The 16,814-nt window shown below is 37.3% G+C and overlaps 1 protein-coding gene across 1 annotated transcript; it reads left to right on the top strand.

Moving 5' to 3' along the window:
* Nucleotides 5,128-8,441, top strand: LOC18767792 (polyol transporter 5). The gene is made up of 3 exons (XM_007199731.2): nucleotides 5,128-5,510; nucleotides 5,604-5,950; nucleotides 6,957-8,441. Exons 1-3 carry the CDS (start codon nucleotides 5,381-5,383, stop codon nucleotides 8,007-8,009), a joined length of 1,530 nt encoding a protein of 509 aa, XP_007199793.1. The 5' UTR covers nucleotides 5,128-5,380; the 3' UTR covers nucleotides 8,010-8,441.

The raw sequence follows: 16,814 nt of genomic DNA, 5'->3' as shown, positions 1-16,814 counted from the left end.
TAATATCAGGAAGGGTTGGGTTAGGGAGGAGAGAGAGAGAGAGAGATGAGAAAAGATAAGGGAGCTAAAATTATAAAAATGCCCCGCCACATCAGCGCACTTAACGATTTTATGGACGAAAATAGACGAAAATGGTAAAGTGAAAAAGTTTCAGCAATTTTTACAGATTCTGGGAGTTAAGTGAGAAATTTTCATTTTCATGGGATAAAGTGAGACTGAACGTTTATTCCAGAGTTTACTGTGTGGCCCGATCAGCTATGTTGTTGTGTCCATTCTATGTTGAAGATGAGGCCACAATAGATTTCACAATAGTAAGTAAAACTTGTTACTTTAGTACTTTGGATTCACAATGTCCTTAGTTTTGTAATGATCTGGATCCTCTACTTGAATTTTTCCTTATGATCATTCTTGTTTATTTTATGACTTGGAAGCAGCCGCTGTGAAACTCTGTAATTGCCATGATATAGTCACAGTCTTTTGGTCCACACAAACAAGAATTTGGCTCAAGTTGTTAGCCTTCAACATACTTGCAAAGAGAGGAAGATGTCAGGTTGCGTTGGGTTCGTGTTTAGCCGGTGCGACACTATGATTTAGTTGGTATGACGCTATGGCTTTCTTCGAGTTGCCTAGGAGGATGTGGAGTAGTGGTACTACTTCTGAGTTTGTTTTAGTCTAATAATTTTCATCAACTCTTTAGGAATTTGTTGTGGTTTGTTTTCTATTAAGGAAGTTTAATTTCTTTTTAGTTTTCGGCTTTCAATATTAATTCGCCATTTCTTCCGTTACGTGGTGGGTTTGTATTGCAAGCCTGTGTACATGTGCTTATGGTTGCTGAATCATGGATTTTAGTCATTTTTTGGGTGATGTGATTAATTCAACATGTTGTTATATTTGGTCGCGAGAGAAGATTTATCCATATTCAACACCATATTTGTTTGGTACTTTTGTTTATTCATCAATAATAACTATATCTCATTATTTTTAAAAAAGAATTCCCAAAAGACAGTGAAATTCCCTGCCCTATCCTCTATCCCCACACACCCTATAGTCCACCCACCATGAAATTAAAAATGATTGATAGTATCATCCCACACACCATTGTTCCTACAATACCATTAACAATCAATTGAACCACTTTACTATCATCCTACCCCTTCTATTTTTTTTGTTGTTGAGAGAAAATGGTATTGCATTCAACCCAAAGAGAACATTACATGGTAAGAATGAGCATGTTAATGGTGGCCTCGCTAAAACCTTCATAGGAAAAACCACAAAGGATAAAATCCCGGGGTAGGAAAGAGCACCACCCATGCTAATGACTAAACAGAAGAGTCAACACCCCTATTACAAAGTCAAACAAAGTGAGACAAATCCTTCCTAACGCTATCTAGGAGCCAGGGAGGTCCATCACCCAACCAATAACAAAGCTCCTCCTCACGAAGACTATAACGTGCAATACGATGAGCCACAGTGTTGGTAGTATGGGGAATAAAACGAACACAGAAGGATAATGCCAGAAAAAGATGCCGAATTTTTGTCACAAGCACTCCCTCATGAGCTAAACATTTTTCTTCCTTTGATAGCAATTGCACTGCAGCCAAGTAGTCAGATTCAACTACCACAGGCAGAAGTGATGCATCTAAGGCAAAAGAGAGACCCACTTTGAGAGCGTAAAGCTTGGTGGTCAACACAGACAGGAGATTAGGTGTCCTTATTGCCATTGCCCCTATAAGAAAGCCGTGTGAGTCCCGAACAATCAGACCTACCCTCCTGGAGACCATCCCGCAAATTTAAAGCACCATCAACATTGAGCTTAAAATAAACAACCTGAGGAGGACGTTAATGTTGGTTCGAAATGGGCAAAGAAATACCCCTATGAAGTAGTAACTGAAATTGATGATATTCCGCAACATAGTTCTTTGCACAGGAAAGGAGATGCTACACAGACATTAGATCAGAACAAAAAAGACAGCATTCTGATCATTCCACAGTAGCCACACCACAGTAACAAAAAAAAGTTGCTGGGCAGTTGGGATTAAACCCCATGCCACCAACAGCCGAGTAGTAGCGTCAACTAAAGTCAAACCAAGAAAAAATGTCGACAGTTCTGAAGACTCCCATACGGGACGAATAGTTGGGCAATCTCGTAGGGCATGAACTATTGTTTCGTAGCCAGTGGAACAATGCAAACAAGTCACGTCCATGGCAATCTTACGGTGAAAAATGACAGCTTTTGTCTAGATGTCATTCTGAGCGAAACTCCAAAGAAAGTGCTGTATTTTTGTCGGCACTTTCATTTTCCAAAGATGCTTCCATAATTTTTGTGATGGAGAAGAACTAGTATCAGTGCCACTATGACTAAGAGAAAAATTCTAATATTCTAAGGCAACCCAGTATCCACTCTTCACAATATATCGCTCATGTGTAGTAAAGTGCCAAATTCTACGATCAACGTTATCACAGACCAAAGGTATAGATAAGATAGTCTCTGCTTCCATGAAAGTAAATAAACTATAAACCTTGGGAACATCCCACCGCCCACTTGTCGAAATCAGGGTGCTAACCTTAGTATCCATAGGGACGTGTGGAGTAGTTTGAATCGTGAATATGCGGCGGTGGGGAATCCAAGCATTACCATAAATTTGTACCAGCTAACCGTCACCAATCCCCCATCGCTAACCACATACTAAGAGCTCTCGACCCCATAGAATAGACTGCCAAGTATAGGAAGGAGACGAACCCTATTGTACACTTAGGAAATCAATAGTAGGGAAATGCCTAGCTTTCAGCATCCAGGCTACAAAGGAATTAGGAGATTGGAGCAGACACCAACCTTGTTTTGCCAATAGAGCTTTGTTAAAACTGACTAACTCCCAAAACCCAACCCTCTTTCCGACTTATGTTGACATAGTGCTTTCCAGTTTTTCCAATGAATCCCTCGCGCAGCACCCTTAGACCACCAAAATCGAGCAATAATACTTTCAACCTCATTACAGATCGCAATTGGGAGCCTGAAGACGCTCATTGAGTAAGTAGACATAGCTTGGCAAACTACCTTAATCAAAACTTCCTTCACAGCTTTCGAGAGAAACCAACCTTCCAATCCAGTGATCTTCTTCCAGATGCGATCTTTAAGAGTGCCAAACAACAGTTTTTTTTTTTTTTTTTCTAGCTGCTGTAGGAAGTCCCAAATATTTTATGTCTCCCATAAACCTTAACTCCATTCTCTCACAAAAAAATTTAGCGATTGGTGTGAAATTAAATCTCATATTGTCAGAATCTTAGATTTTGTACAAGTCAAAGGTACAAATTTGACAGATGAGACTGAACGTACTTTATTTGATCCAACGTGTGATATGAAAGGAAATCTTATTTTTATTATGTAACTTAAGGGCAAATAGTAGAGAGAAGTGAGACGTAAAGAAAAACAATAGAATTTCCTCTAAAAACTTGTATCTTCCGTATTTAGTAAGTACTTATTTATAGACTTAAGATGGTAGGAGTCTAATATACAAATTGTAGGTTACAAGCTACAAATTACACTAATAAGGGCATAAATTACGAATCATTAAAATGGTGGAGGTTATAGATGTTATGATGCCCATCCACATTCCATATATTTACAATAAGATTTTGAGTTTTTTTCGGATTGGAATGTCTATAAAAACCCATTAAGGTGCAACCTAATATAGAGCATTGGAGAAAAGATACATTTAAAACCCTAAAGATTTCACTTGGTTCTAAAATATATTTTTGAATGGAGGGGTCAATACAAAACACTGGCTTATTTATTTTTTTAAAAGTTGATATATATAAAAAATTTGGGGCCCCCTTAATTGGAGGCCTATGGCCATAGCCCTTCTTGCCCACCCCCAAGGGCGGTCCTGCGTGTTATATAAGTGAGAAGTAGAGAAATACAATTGAAATGGCTTTAAAAACTTGTATCTTTCATCTTGGATAATCACCTAGTTATATGCTTATAACAATTGAACTTTAACCCCCAGATTGTTAGAAGTTACTAATTACACTAATAAGTGGTCATCCACATTTCTTATATTTACAAAAACTTGGTCTTTAGGGCTCTTTCATCTCCACTCATGTGCGCAGAGGTTCGAAATCCTCAGACACCCAATAAATATTTTTGTAAACCCCTCCTCCCCCCATCACTGGCTAACCTACAGAGGCGCAAGGAGGTGCATCTCCTCTCGTCAGAGAAAAGGTTGCAAGTGACAGAAAGTTGCCCTTTCGCTCAGTCTAGTTGTGCACTGTACCTGTTCAACAAAAAGCCTGCTTTCCTTGTACCCTTTGTTACGCACTTATTATATATATATATATAAATATCTGGTCAAAATGATGTCGTTTTTGACAAGGGAAAAAAGAAAGAAAAAAAACTCCAATGTGCTGTAGATGGAAAAGTAGGAATCTCCTTAAAGAGATTTTTTATTTTTATTTTAATGAAGCCTTCTTAAGGAGATTTTGTTTTTTTAAAATAAATTCCCTTTTTGATTATGTGCCCGCCCACCAATCCAATCCAAGTCCTTATAAAAAGATCATAAATTTCATAAATTTTATTTACATCTCCACCACCAAGTCTTTTTTTTGTTTTGTTTTTTTTGTTTTCTTCTTTGTTTTTTATTTTGAAAAAACTCCAATATTTTTAAAAAATAGATTTATCGATCAAGTTTTGTGCTAAAAAAGAAAATATTGTATCGATCAAGCTTTCAAAGTAAGTTCATCAGACAAGCTACGGTTTTTTTTTCTCTTCTTCGGCAACCATCGCCTCAATTTCGTTTTTCTTGTAATAATATTGGCCTTTCAAATATGTGATTGTCAATTTTTTTATTATTATAAAACTTTTAATCTTTCAAAATTGCACCCCTGTTAAAAAGTTCATGGATCCACCCTCAATCGCTTGTGCTGAAACAAAAAAACACCGTCGGAGTTTGAAACCTTTTTGGATTGAAATCTCCATCAATAGAAACATTAAGATTTCACTTGGCCATTGTAGTTGATCTGAGCCTCAATTGGGCCCGGCCTTTGCGTGTCAAGATAAGCTACAAGAGATATTTGTCGTAATTGAGAAGCAAGTTGGTGGTGGATCAAGGGAATTACGCTAATAAGAGACGCTTCTTATAAAGTGATTACTTTCTTTCTTTCCCACGCCCAGATGGCTCACCAAAAATATGTCTCAAAAAAAAATTTACCAAGCATAAAAAAAAAAAATCACACCCACTTGTATTTCTGATATGAAAGCGACGTGAGCTTTTGGTTTTTTTTTTCCTTTCGTGTTTATTTAACCCCAACCTCTCTGCAGCCCAAAACCCAAACGTGGCCAAATTTCCTTCTCTCTAGATCACAACCAAATACCACAGAGCTCAAGATGACTGACCATAGAGCTGAAGCCAACGCCGTTTCCGGCCAGCCCCTGCTCAAGAAGAAGCCCAAAAGAAACCTGTACGCCATCGGTTGCGCCATTTTGGCTTCCATGACTTCAATCTTGCTGGGCTACGGTAAATCATCCATCGCTTCCTCAAGTTTCAATTTTGTTTTTGTTTGTTTTTATTTCATCGCGTAATAATTTTAATTTCTACTGACTTCTGCAGATATTGGTGTGATGAGTGGAGCTTCAATCTACATACAGGAGGACCTGAAAATCACGGACGTGGAAGTTGAGATCCTCATCGGGATTCTGAACCTCTACTCGCTCATCGGCTCCGCCGCCGCCGGCAGAACTTCCGACTGGATTGGCCGCCGGTACACTATCGTCTTTGCCGGAGCCATATTCTTCACCGGAGCTCTCCTCATGGGCTTCGCTACCAACTTCGCCTTCCTTATGGTCGGTCGGTTCGTCGCTGGAATCGGCGTCGGCTACGCCCTCATGATCGCTCCGGTCTACAACGCCGAGGTCTCTCCGGCGTCGTCTCGCGGCGCTCTCACGTCTTTCCCGGAGGTTGGTGGGTCTTCTCCTTGCTTAATTTACAATTTGGACATGCGCTTAAATTACCATTTTGGACATCTGCTCAAATTACAATTTTAGACATTTGCATAAATTACTATTTTGGTCATTTGGCTTAAAGACACCTGGACTTCAACCCAATCATCCAATTGAATGGGGATGAGGACGTGGCTGTGGCTGTGGTCGGAAACGATTTTTAAAATTGATTTAAAAATAAGTCAATAGAAAAGCCGCCCACGCCACGTTTCTACTCTTCAAACTTTGGGTCAATAAAAATGGAATAAAAATGGCCGAAGGTGGCCCATTACTGAAAAGAATTCATTAAATAAAAGAGTAAAGAGTACTTTTTATCAAACCAAAAGACACAGTTTTATCCTTTTCTCTGCAGAGTTTCAGCCACTGCTAAGAATTTGTAGAATTCATCTTCTTTATCCTTACCATTTTGCTTACTTTTCAAGGTAAGAACTTGCTCTTCCTTTGCTTTGCTTTGCTTTATTTATTTCATGCATCTCTGTTTCATTAGAATTTTAAAATTATGTGGAGATGAGATGAAGGTTTTGATTTGGGTTGTGAACTTTGGACATTGTACTATTTGGTACTTAGAGTTGTTGTACTGTAAATTGGTACCCAATTCATACCTACCACTCTTGTTTTGCAGAAACCTTACCAAAAGGAATATAAATAATCCACCCAAATAACCTTTTTTCTCATAACTCTTGAAAGTATTTTATGTTTGGTGTTAGAAAAAATATATTAGCATTCAAATGTGGTGAGGTGAGTTACCAACTAGCTCATTGTCTAGTGACAAGTTCAAATAACTCTTTCCCAATGTTAAGGAAAAGGTCGCGAGTATTTTTCTTGCAGTAATTACATAACAATGTGTACTAAGAATATGTTTTATGCATCAGATTAATTGTTAGTTAAACAAAGAAGTTGTGAAATGCATATATAAACTGATTTTTCCTGACAAGGTGATTTGTTTGAATATGTATTTATACAGGTCTTTGTCAATATTGGCATATTATTGGGGTACGTTGCCAACTATGCCTTCTCTGGGCTCCCGATTGATTTGGGCTGGCGGCTCATGCTCGGAGTCGGCGTATTTCCCTCCGTTATTCTCGCCGTTGGTGTCTTAACAATGCCCGAGTCGCCCCGATGGCTTGTCATGCAGGGTCGGCTCGGCGATGCCAAGCACGTCCTCGACAAAACCTCAGACTCCTTGGAAGAAGCTCAGCTTCGGCTAGCCGACATCAAAGAAGCCGCGGGCATCCCCGAGCATTGCACCGAAGACGTTGTTCAGGTCCCCAAGCACAGCCACGGCGAGGAGGTGTGGAAGGAATTGCTCCTCCATCCAACGCCCCCTGTTCGTCACATTTTAATGGCAGCCATTGGTTTCCACTTCTTTCAACAGCTGTCAGGCATCGACGCCCTCGTTTTGTACAGCCCAAGGATCTTTGAAAAGGCTGGGATCACTGACTCCAGCACGTTGCTGCTCGCAACAGTGGCCGTTGGATTTTCCAAGACCGTTTTCACCCTGATTGCCATAGGTTTCCTCGATCGGGTCGGACGACGACCGTTGCTTCTAACGAGCGTGGCTGGGATGATAGCCTCGCTTCTCTGCCTCGGTACGAGCCTCACAATCGTCGATCATGAAAACGAGAAGATGATGTGGGCGACTGTTGTGTGCTTGACCATGGTATTAGCCTATGTCGGGTTCTTCTCGATCGGGATGGGGCCCATTGCGTGGGTCTACAGCTCTGAGATCTTCCCGTTGAAGCTACGTGCTCAAGGTTGCAGCATGGGAACAGCCGTGAATAGGATTATGAGTGGAGTCCTCACAATGACTTTTATCACGCTGTATAAGGCGATCACGATGGGCGGGACCTTCTTTCTTTATGGAGCAATTGCTACGGTTGGTTGGGTGTTCTTTTATACAATGCTCCCGGAAACACAGGGTAGAACCCTTGAAGACATGGAGGTCTTGTTTGGCAAATTCTGGAGGTGGAGAGAAGGCTATGCACTGCTCAGAAACAAAAGGGCTGTCGTATGTTAGTTAGTGAGTTTACATGGGTGATGTAGTATTTGAAAGCACTTGAACTCCAGAGTAGGTGTTTGATTGAAAAATTGTTGTATGTGTCGGTTACATATTTGTCGCTACAAATGCTCCTATTAGAGAAGACTGTAGCGCTCGGCCTGGTCCTATTTTTGGAGGTCCGATGGTCGGGGAAGAAGCCAAGTCAATCATGGAGCGTGTTACTACCCATGAAATCTCTTTTATGAAGATTTTAGTACAAGTTAAGATGAAGAAACCAGAGTCAAGATGAAATTTGTTATATATGTATTGTGCAAGTTTGTTCGCCAAATTTGTTTTCCATTTGTTGCTTTTATTTTATCTGTTTGCCAAAACAGTGACATATTGTAGCTCGACCTATAATATAGTAATTCTTTATGAGTGATGATAATTGATATGAATATTATTTAAATATGACATAGACTTGTGTACATCATTGACAATTAGACACCCAAGTGCCAGACGTATTGCTGTCGAGAGTAGGAACTTTTCTTTTCCAATTGAAAGCCATCTTCTTATTTACGCTTTTGCACTTTCATATATGCACGTGATTAACGAGTCTCAGAAATAATTTTCAAAGCATTTTTTAGGTCATTAAGTATATGTTTCATTTTCATGACTAAAAGATGAAAAGTGGATATAACATTGGCCACAATAAGAAATCAAAAGGGTTTTACTTTACTTTATTACTTTGGATAAGTAGAAATTAAAAGCGAAAAAGACGCACTCAAGATCACGAGAAGCAGTGGTAAATCTTCACACACACATCACAACTTTTATGTGGGCAATCATGTGCTTTTCCTATATGATCTCTTTTCATTTTGGTGGTGAGTATTATCATTATATTAAATTATTGTTGAATCAGTATGATTTAATATATATGTTACAAAAATATAAAATAAATAAATATATATATATTTAACGGCGACTAATGTTATGATAATACTCACCGCAAATACATATAGTGGTGAGAAGTGTAGGTGTCTTTTTCCTTTGTGATAAAGATCAACATATTTATCTTGTAGAATGGTGGTCCATTCTGATTTTGGTTCGCATAAATTGCTTTCAACTTCATTGCAATTTGCAAAGGTATAAATAGATAGACCCCACAATTCTTCATATTTTCCTCTAATTTCTTCCCCCCCCCCCCCCTTTTCTTTTCTTATTTGTATCTTTTAAGAGAAGCTCCCAAAAACCGTGACACAAAGTAGTAAATCATCAAATCTACACTTGCATTAAAACACTCAATATTGCAGGAAAAAATGTAGTCACATTTATCCCAAGAAGATGTGAAAATAATGGGAAAGCAGGTGGTAGGTTGGAAAGGCAGAAAAGCAAGCACATGTTACTCGTTTTGTGCCTAGAACCACGCTACCAACAAAATATGGAAAGGGGGATCCATTTTAAATTATTGATATAGGACCAAGTGGTCGAGGGTGAAGTTAATTAGGGTAAGTTTTTGCCATCTTTCAGCATGTTCCTCATGATTCATGAAAATGATTGCAAACCCTCCTTTTCAGAACGCATTGTGCCTTTTTTGTGCGGGTATGTTTTCATCAAACTTTGTGGGGACTAAGGACTGAAGAGAGGTGGGGGTTGTGTTTTTTTTATTTAGTTGTTTTAGTACAATCAGTAGTCTAAATTAGAGAAAAGGAGAGTTTCTAATGCACACGCACACAATTAAGATGCCATGAGGGTTCAAACCTAAGATCCCTAAGATCTCTTGTCTGTAAATCAAGAACCTTTTCAACTGAGCTAGACTCCGTTGGCAAGTGAGGGTTCTTTTAGTGTCATTTTATCATGCATTTGTCAGTTTTTGGGAAAATTTATTACATGTTTTACTTCTATCTTCGTTTGGTAGCTAAAAAAAATATCACCATGCTTATGCCCAATATGAACAATATACAATATACCTAGAGGAAACATTCTAAAAGCCTCTACAAACTTTTGATTAACAAACACATCAGAAATACAATTGCACAAAAAAAAAAAAAACATTTAACCCCAAATCTCATTGTGTTCAATGCTTTAGAACTCGTTGTAACAAATCAAAAGAAATATAATTGAAACATTCCAAGATTACACAAGCATAAATCCAGTTGAATGCATTGTTTGGTCCATGAGGAACTAAGGCCCATGAGCTCCCAAAATGTGAGCAATCCATATAGCCAAGTCTAAGGAAGGAACAGTTGGCCCAACCCTTTTTGTTATTTTCTTCTATTTTCATCATTGCAACAAACTTGCCATGGCCCTTGATCTATTTGTGTTTTCGTCCTTCTCTGTTGATCAGATTTCAAGAAGTACATCATCCCATTAAATTGTCGCCACTAATGGAAACCAGAACACCAACCCCGGCACCAGAATTGGTTGCCCTAAACAACACAAACTTACCGTCTCTGGCCAACCCTGAGATCGCTCCGACATTGTCTCATGGCTTCCTCACATCTTTCCCAGAGGTTTGTTTTGTTTTATTGTTTGTCTCTTTACATATTATTTTCTTTTTTGGTAAACTCACGGAGAGCCCAAAACAAAACCAAACGAAGATCATGAGAAAGAAAACTTAAAATTGTTTGTTTCTTTACTTGGTTATATCGTCTTGTAAAATCTTGGAAGAGCTCATGTGAAACTGTAAGATAGTTTACTATTCTAATATTCTAATCATTATCGGATTGCAAGACTTAGGATTAATCAGGGACTCAAACTAATCTCATCCAGCAGCCTATGTATTAGTGTTTTAATTGGATTACAAGGCTAAAGTGGTTTCTAGTTCTATTAGGTTAGGATTCACTGTTCTATTGCAATAAGGATACCACAAGGAGTTTCTTGATGAGCAAGACTCCTTGAGTGATGCGTATAAATAGAAGAGCTCTCTCTAAGAGCCGATACACTCAGGTCATCAAGATATTCACCCCATATAGAATACCGAGATAAAGGGATCAGCAATCTTAGAGAAGATCTCTCTCTCACACTCTATTTGATATCTATGGCAGAACTAGGTTAGTGTTTAAAGTTCAAAAGCTTAAGAAGTTTACATGTGGTATCAGAGCGAGTTATTTTATCTTCTACCTAACCAATTTTGTCGCAAGCATTAACTTGAAAACTGAAGATTAATTTAAGTTTTTCAAGATTAAAGAAACTTGGCACAGCAACTGTTTAAGGTTTACACCTTGCTGTAACAAGAAAGAATTGATCAATTAGTTTGTAGAGTTCTTGCCGTGTTCTAAGTAAGCCAAAGCAAATCAGACACTACAAGATTTGTACACTCAAAAGTTTAATAACCAAATTTGTGCTGCAAATAAAGGCATAATGAATGACTCTTTGTCCAAAGATGTGAGTGACTCATAATGCAATTATTTGCAGTAGAACAACATGGGAGATGAGACACATAAACTAACTAGATTATTTCTTATGTCCAAAGATGTCAAAATTTTCTTGTGCAGGAAGTTTGTGTGGTTTTCATGTTGTGTTGATAAACATGTTTTGTTTCTCTGCCTAAAGGTGAGATTCGATCATGTTTTAAAGTTTTGGGGATTTTAGTTTGTAAACAGACATATACTATGTGTTTTTCAGTTAATCACAACTCGATTGAAACTCTCATTGGCTCCACCTACACCAAATGGAGGGAAGATGTAGAAATTACTCTAGGTTTGTTAGACTATGAGTGGCTATTGAAGAAGAAACTCCTAATGTACCTGCTGCTGATGCATCTGCTGAAGTAAAAGCAAAATATGCAAAATAGGTTAAGGCAAACAAAATGACTATTCTGATCAAGAGAAGGTCGATTTCACCATATGTCAAGGGAAGCATTACACCATCCGATAATGCTAAGAAGTTTATTGATTCTATTGGAGAGAAATCCCAGGAATCGAAGAAGGCTGAGATTAGAACTCTAATGGGCAATTCACTAATGCAAAATACAATGGTGAAAAGTGTATGAGAACACACATACTGAACATGCTGGAAATTGGGAACAAACTAAAGGCACTCAATGTCAATGTGGATGAAACCATGATGGTGCATTTTGCTATAAATTCTCTGCCTAGTACTTTCAAGCATCTGATAAGCATATATGTAGCTCAAAAGGAGATATGGACAGTAACTGATCTCATAGGCATCTGTGTACATCAAGAACATAATATGAAGAAGGATAAGGCTGAAGAAAATATCAATATGGTTCAGAACTTCAAACCCAAAAAGGAATTTGAGAAAAGCAAAACTATTGGAAAGAAAAACAAGGAAGAAAAGGAAACTAAAGGACTAGGTCCAAAAGGGATTAAATGCTATTTCTGCAAAAAGTTTCGTCATATGAAGAGGAATTGTGACAAATACAAGCATTGGTTGGATAAGCAAAAGGCTAAAGGTAAGATTGATAAAGTAAATGTTTGTTTTGAGTCTAAGCAATTGAGATTTCTTCATATTCATGGTGGTTAGATAGTGGTGCATCAGTTCATGTGGCTAATTCTTTGCAAGGGTTCAAAACCAAGAGGCTGCCAAGCAAGGCTGAGATGAAGGTTTGAGTGGGAAATGGATAAAGAGTCAAGGCGGAATACATTGGATTATCTAAGATCGAGTTGGAGTCTGGTTATATTTTGGAACTAGTAGATGTAGCTTATATTCCTTGTATGAAAAGGAATCTTATTTCAATTAGTAAGCTTGTAAAATCAAACTTACAATAGTTTGCTTAACCTAAATCACTCATCTCAAAATAGTTTGACAACATTCTCTTAGTGTCATGTAGTAATGACAGATTAATGCTTGCTAAGAGAATATCATCAACATAAAGGAGCATGAAAATGTAATGTCTTCCATGAAATTTTAGATAAATGCATTTGTCTAAGGGATTATCAATGAAACCTTGAGACTTGAAACGTCATCAAACTTCAAATACTACTGCCTTGAGGCTTGTTTTAATCCATATATTAATTTCTGTAACTTGCAAACCAAATCTTCTTCCCCCTTTTGAATTAAACCATCTGGTTACCTCATGTAGATTTCCTCAATAAGGTTTTCATTCAAAAATGTAGTTTTAACATCCATTTGATGAAGATGCAAATCAAAGTGTGCCACCAATGCCATTATGACTCTTAAAGAATCTTTGGTTGACACTGGTGATAACATTTCATTGTAATCCACTCCTTCTTGTTGTGTGAATCCCTTTGCTACCAACCATGCCTTATATCTGTCTATTTGTCCCTTTGAGTTTCTTTTGGTCTTGTAAACCCATTAGTATCCTATTGGTTTACATTCTTGAGGCAATGCTACAAGCTTCCATGCTCCATACTTGCTCATTGATTTAAGCTCAAATTCCATTGCTTCTATCCATTTTTCACATCTTTCACTCTGCATAGCCTAATTAAAAGTCACAGGGTCTTCTGTGGTGTTGATGTTCAAACTCTTGTAAGTAGATATAATAGTCATTGGATAGAGTTGGTCTCTTAGGTCTTTGTGATCTTCTCAGTTCTAAGTTGTGAGGTTGTTGTTCTTGTTAATCTATCTGCATATTATTGACTATCGTTTGTTGAGGTTTACTGGATTTAAATCATTGTTTCTTTCTTCATGGGTTGGTGAGGCTTGCTTATCACTCAAATAATTGAATGGCAAGACTACTACTTCTCTTGTATGATTTTCTTTTTCTGCAGATTCCTTATTTCCAAGACTTCATCAAAATTGAAATTTTCCCCAGTGCTTTGTTCACTTTCATAAACCTTGTGCTATTATTGGGACAGTAAAACCTGTATCCTTTTGTCCTATTTGGATATCCCATGAAATAACAACCTATTGTCTTAAGAGTCTAGCTTCTTTTTCATTGGGTTATAAAACTTAGCTTCTACTTTACTTCCTCATACTCTTAGATGTGAGAGACTTGGTTTTCTGCTACACCATAGCTCATAAGGAATTTTGTGCACGCTTTTGGTCAGAATTCTGTTCAGCAAATAATTTGATGTCTTTAAGGCTTCTCCCCAGAGGAAGTTTGGCAGTTTGGAGCAGCACATCAGACTTCTTACCATTTGAATCAGTGTTCTATTTCGTCTCTCAACAACACCATTTTGTTGTGATGTTCCTGGGTTGGTATATTGAGCCACAATTCCTTCTTGCTGAAAGGGCCTAGATTTCTTCCTTTCTCATCGAATCTGCCATAAAGATTTCCTCCCCTATCTGATCTGACTATTTTTTCTTTAAATCTAGTTGGTTTTCTAATAACACTTTTCGTTCTCTTCTCACCGCGGGAGGCGGGCCTTTTTCTTTCTATCAGTTTCAAATCAAAATATATATTGATCTGGGCCTATGCCCATTACCCAAGATTAGTATTCAATGCAAGAAAGAGGCGCAATAGCATCTTTCTAATATAAATTAATACACATTCACCTTTTCCGCTAGCTGGGAGCAACTGCTTGGACTGGATGTACGCCTTTAAAGAAAGAAAGTGCCTTGGACACTTTGAACAAGTCTAATGCATTGAATTTTTCAGATATCAAGTACACATAACCATATCATGAGAAGTCATTTGTGAATGTTATGAAGTACTTGAAACCATTATGTGTTTGAGTAGGACAAGGGCCATATTGAGTAGGAAAAGGACCACATATGTCAATATGTATTATTTCTAATAGTTTCTCACTTCTTGTAGCACATTCTTCCTCAAATTTATTAGTTTTCCTTTAACACATTCTATACAAACATTGTCTTTGTCACGGTGATTAAGTGGTGACAACAATAATTCTTTGCTCAGGAGATTCATTCTTTCATTTGATATATGGCCTAGACTTTTATGCCAAAGTTTGTATGATTCTTCTTTATTTACTTTTCCTTTACTGCTTATCACATTGATGCTTAGATTGGCAGTGCTTGGATTTGGTTTCTTGCAATTCAAACGAAACATGCCATCATCTAGAAAACCATTGCCAATCATAACTTTATTTCTGAAATTGGAGAATCCAAACTCATCAAACTCAATTGGGTAGCAGGTAAGAAGGTACTGAGGTATTTACAGAGAACTAAAGAGTACAAACTGGTTTATTGAAAAGTTGAAGAATTAAAACTAGAAGGATATGCAAATGCTAATTTTGCTGGTTGTTTGGATACTCATAAATGTACATCTTGTATTCGTATTTGCAGGAGGGGGAGTGGCATGGAGAAGTGTCAAACAAAAATATGTATCAACCTCAACTATGCAAGATGAATTCTTAGCAGTTTATGAAGCTACTTCAATAGCAACGTGGCTTAAAATATTTATGTCAATGTTGAGAGTTGTGGAATCTATACAGAGACCAATCCAGTTGTGGAATGAAAACAGTGTTGCAATTTATTTTGGCAAATTCACAATTAAAACTCACCAAAAGACAGTCACATTAAATAAAAGTCCTCCAATAAAAAAATTAATAAATTTTCTTGGATCAATAACTATACTATCAAAATTTAAACTATAATATTACATTCTTAATTATCTCAATTTGTCTTGGTTATATGAGGATGGAGTTATTAATAATTTGGCGATTTTCTTCAATTATGATTTAGAAAAAGGGAGCAAAATCTCTAAGAATTTGAGAGAGAGAATTGAGCTTGATTTGTGAAACTTGCAAAAGAAGGCTACATGGCTTATGATAGTAGGGGAAAAAGAAAAATAAACTTGTATATGCTATATATATGTTATATATTACATTAATATATTATGTATGCAAAGTTTTTGTTTTTCATGTGTTATGGAATTTTTTTTTTTGGGTTTGCAAAGTTAATGGGAAATTTTATGTAGTATATGTTATATTATTAATAGTATATTAGTATATTAAACTAACCTCAATCTGATTATTAAAAAACAAAACTATAACCTCAATAAAATAACATTTAATACAGTAATATAATATTTTTGTGGGCCTCTTGGAAGTGGGGCCCTGTGCTTGTGCTCACCTTGCACGTCCCAAGAACTGTCTCTGATTATAAGGACTTATAACGAACCACAATTGTGTTGAACTCTTTCGTAACTCACTTATGAGACACTACAAAGATCTCTACTAATGCACTATGTAGATGAATATTATTTATGTGTCAAAGTTACTTATAACATGTGTAGGTTTTGCCTATTTGAAGATGTTAAAGGGCAATTTCACAAAGTACGTACGTGACTTTATTTGAAGAGGATTACAAACTTGAGAAGTCCTTTTTTTTCCAATTTAAATTTACATTTAATTGCAGAAAATTTTAATAAATTATATAACAAGCATTACCCTTCAAATATTTCAATATCGATCCATAAGATATATCCAAAATTCCCAAAATTTCAAAATCAATACTCTAGAATTCGTTGTAATAAATCAAATGAAATACTGTTTCAAACATTCAAAGACAACACAAGCCTTGTAAACTTATTACATGAATCTGAGCCTAGTAATAGTTATTTTGCATGCAACTTATCCTCCAGGCCACAAATCATGTTGAACGGATCCTTTGCGCCATGAGGACCTAGTACCCTGAGCTCCCAAAGCGGGGTCATGTAGTATAAATCCAGGTCTGAGGAAGGAAGGAACAATCATCCCTTCGGTTATTTGCTTCGGTTGTTTACGAAATTCTTTTGTCTTTCTCATTGCAAGAAACTTGCCACGGCCTTCTAATCCATTTGTGTCTTCATCCTTCTCCATTGGAAAACCATATACAATACTACTTTAATTAAGTGTTTGCTTGTATATATTCTGTCCCTCCCCCTCTCTCTCTCTCCCTCTCTCTCATCGCTCTCTGATAAGTCATCTACACCTCTCACTTGCTCGCAATCTATCTCTCTCTCTCTCTAGCACA

The sequence above is a fragment of the Prunus persica genome, chromosome G8 (assembly GCF_000346465.2).
Source record: "Prunus persica cultivar Lovell chromosome G8, Prunus_persica_NCBIv2, whole genome shotgun sequence".
Classification (NCBI taxonomy): Eukaryota; Viridiplantae; Streptophyta; class Magnoliopsida; order Rosales; family Rosaceae; genus Prunus; species Prunus persica.
Note: the sequence above shows the minus strand (reverse complement) of the source record. Positions and strands in the feature narration are given on the sequence as shown.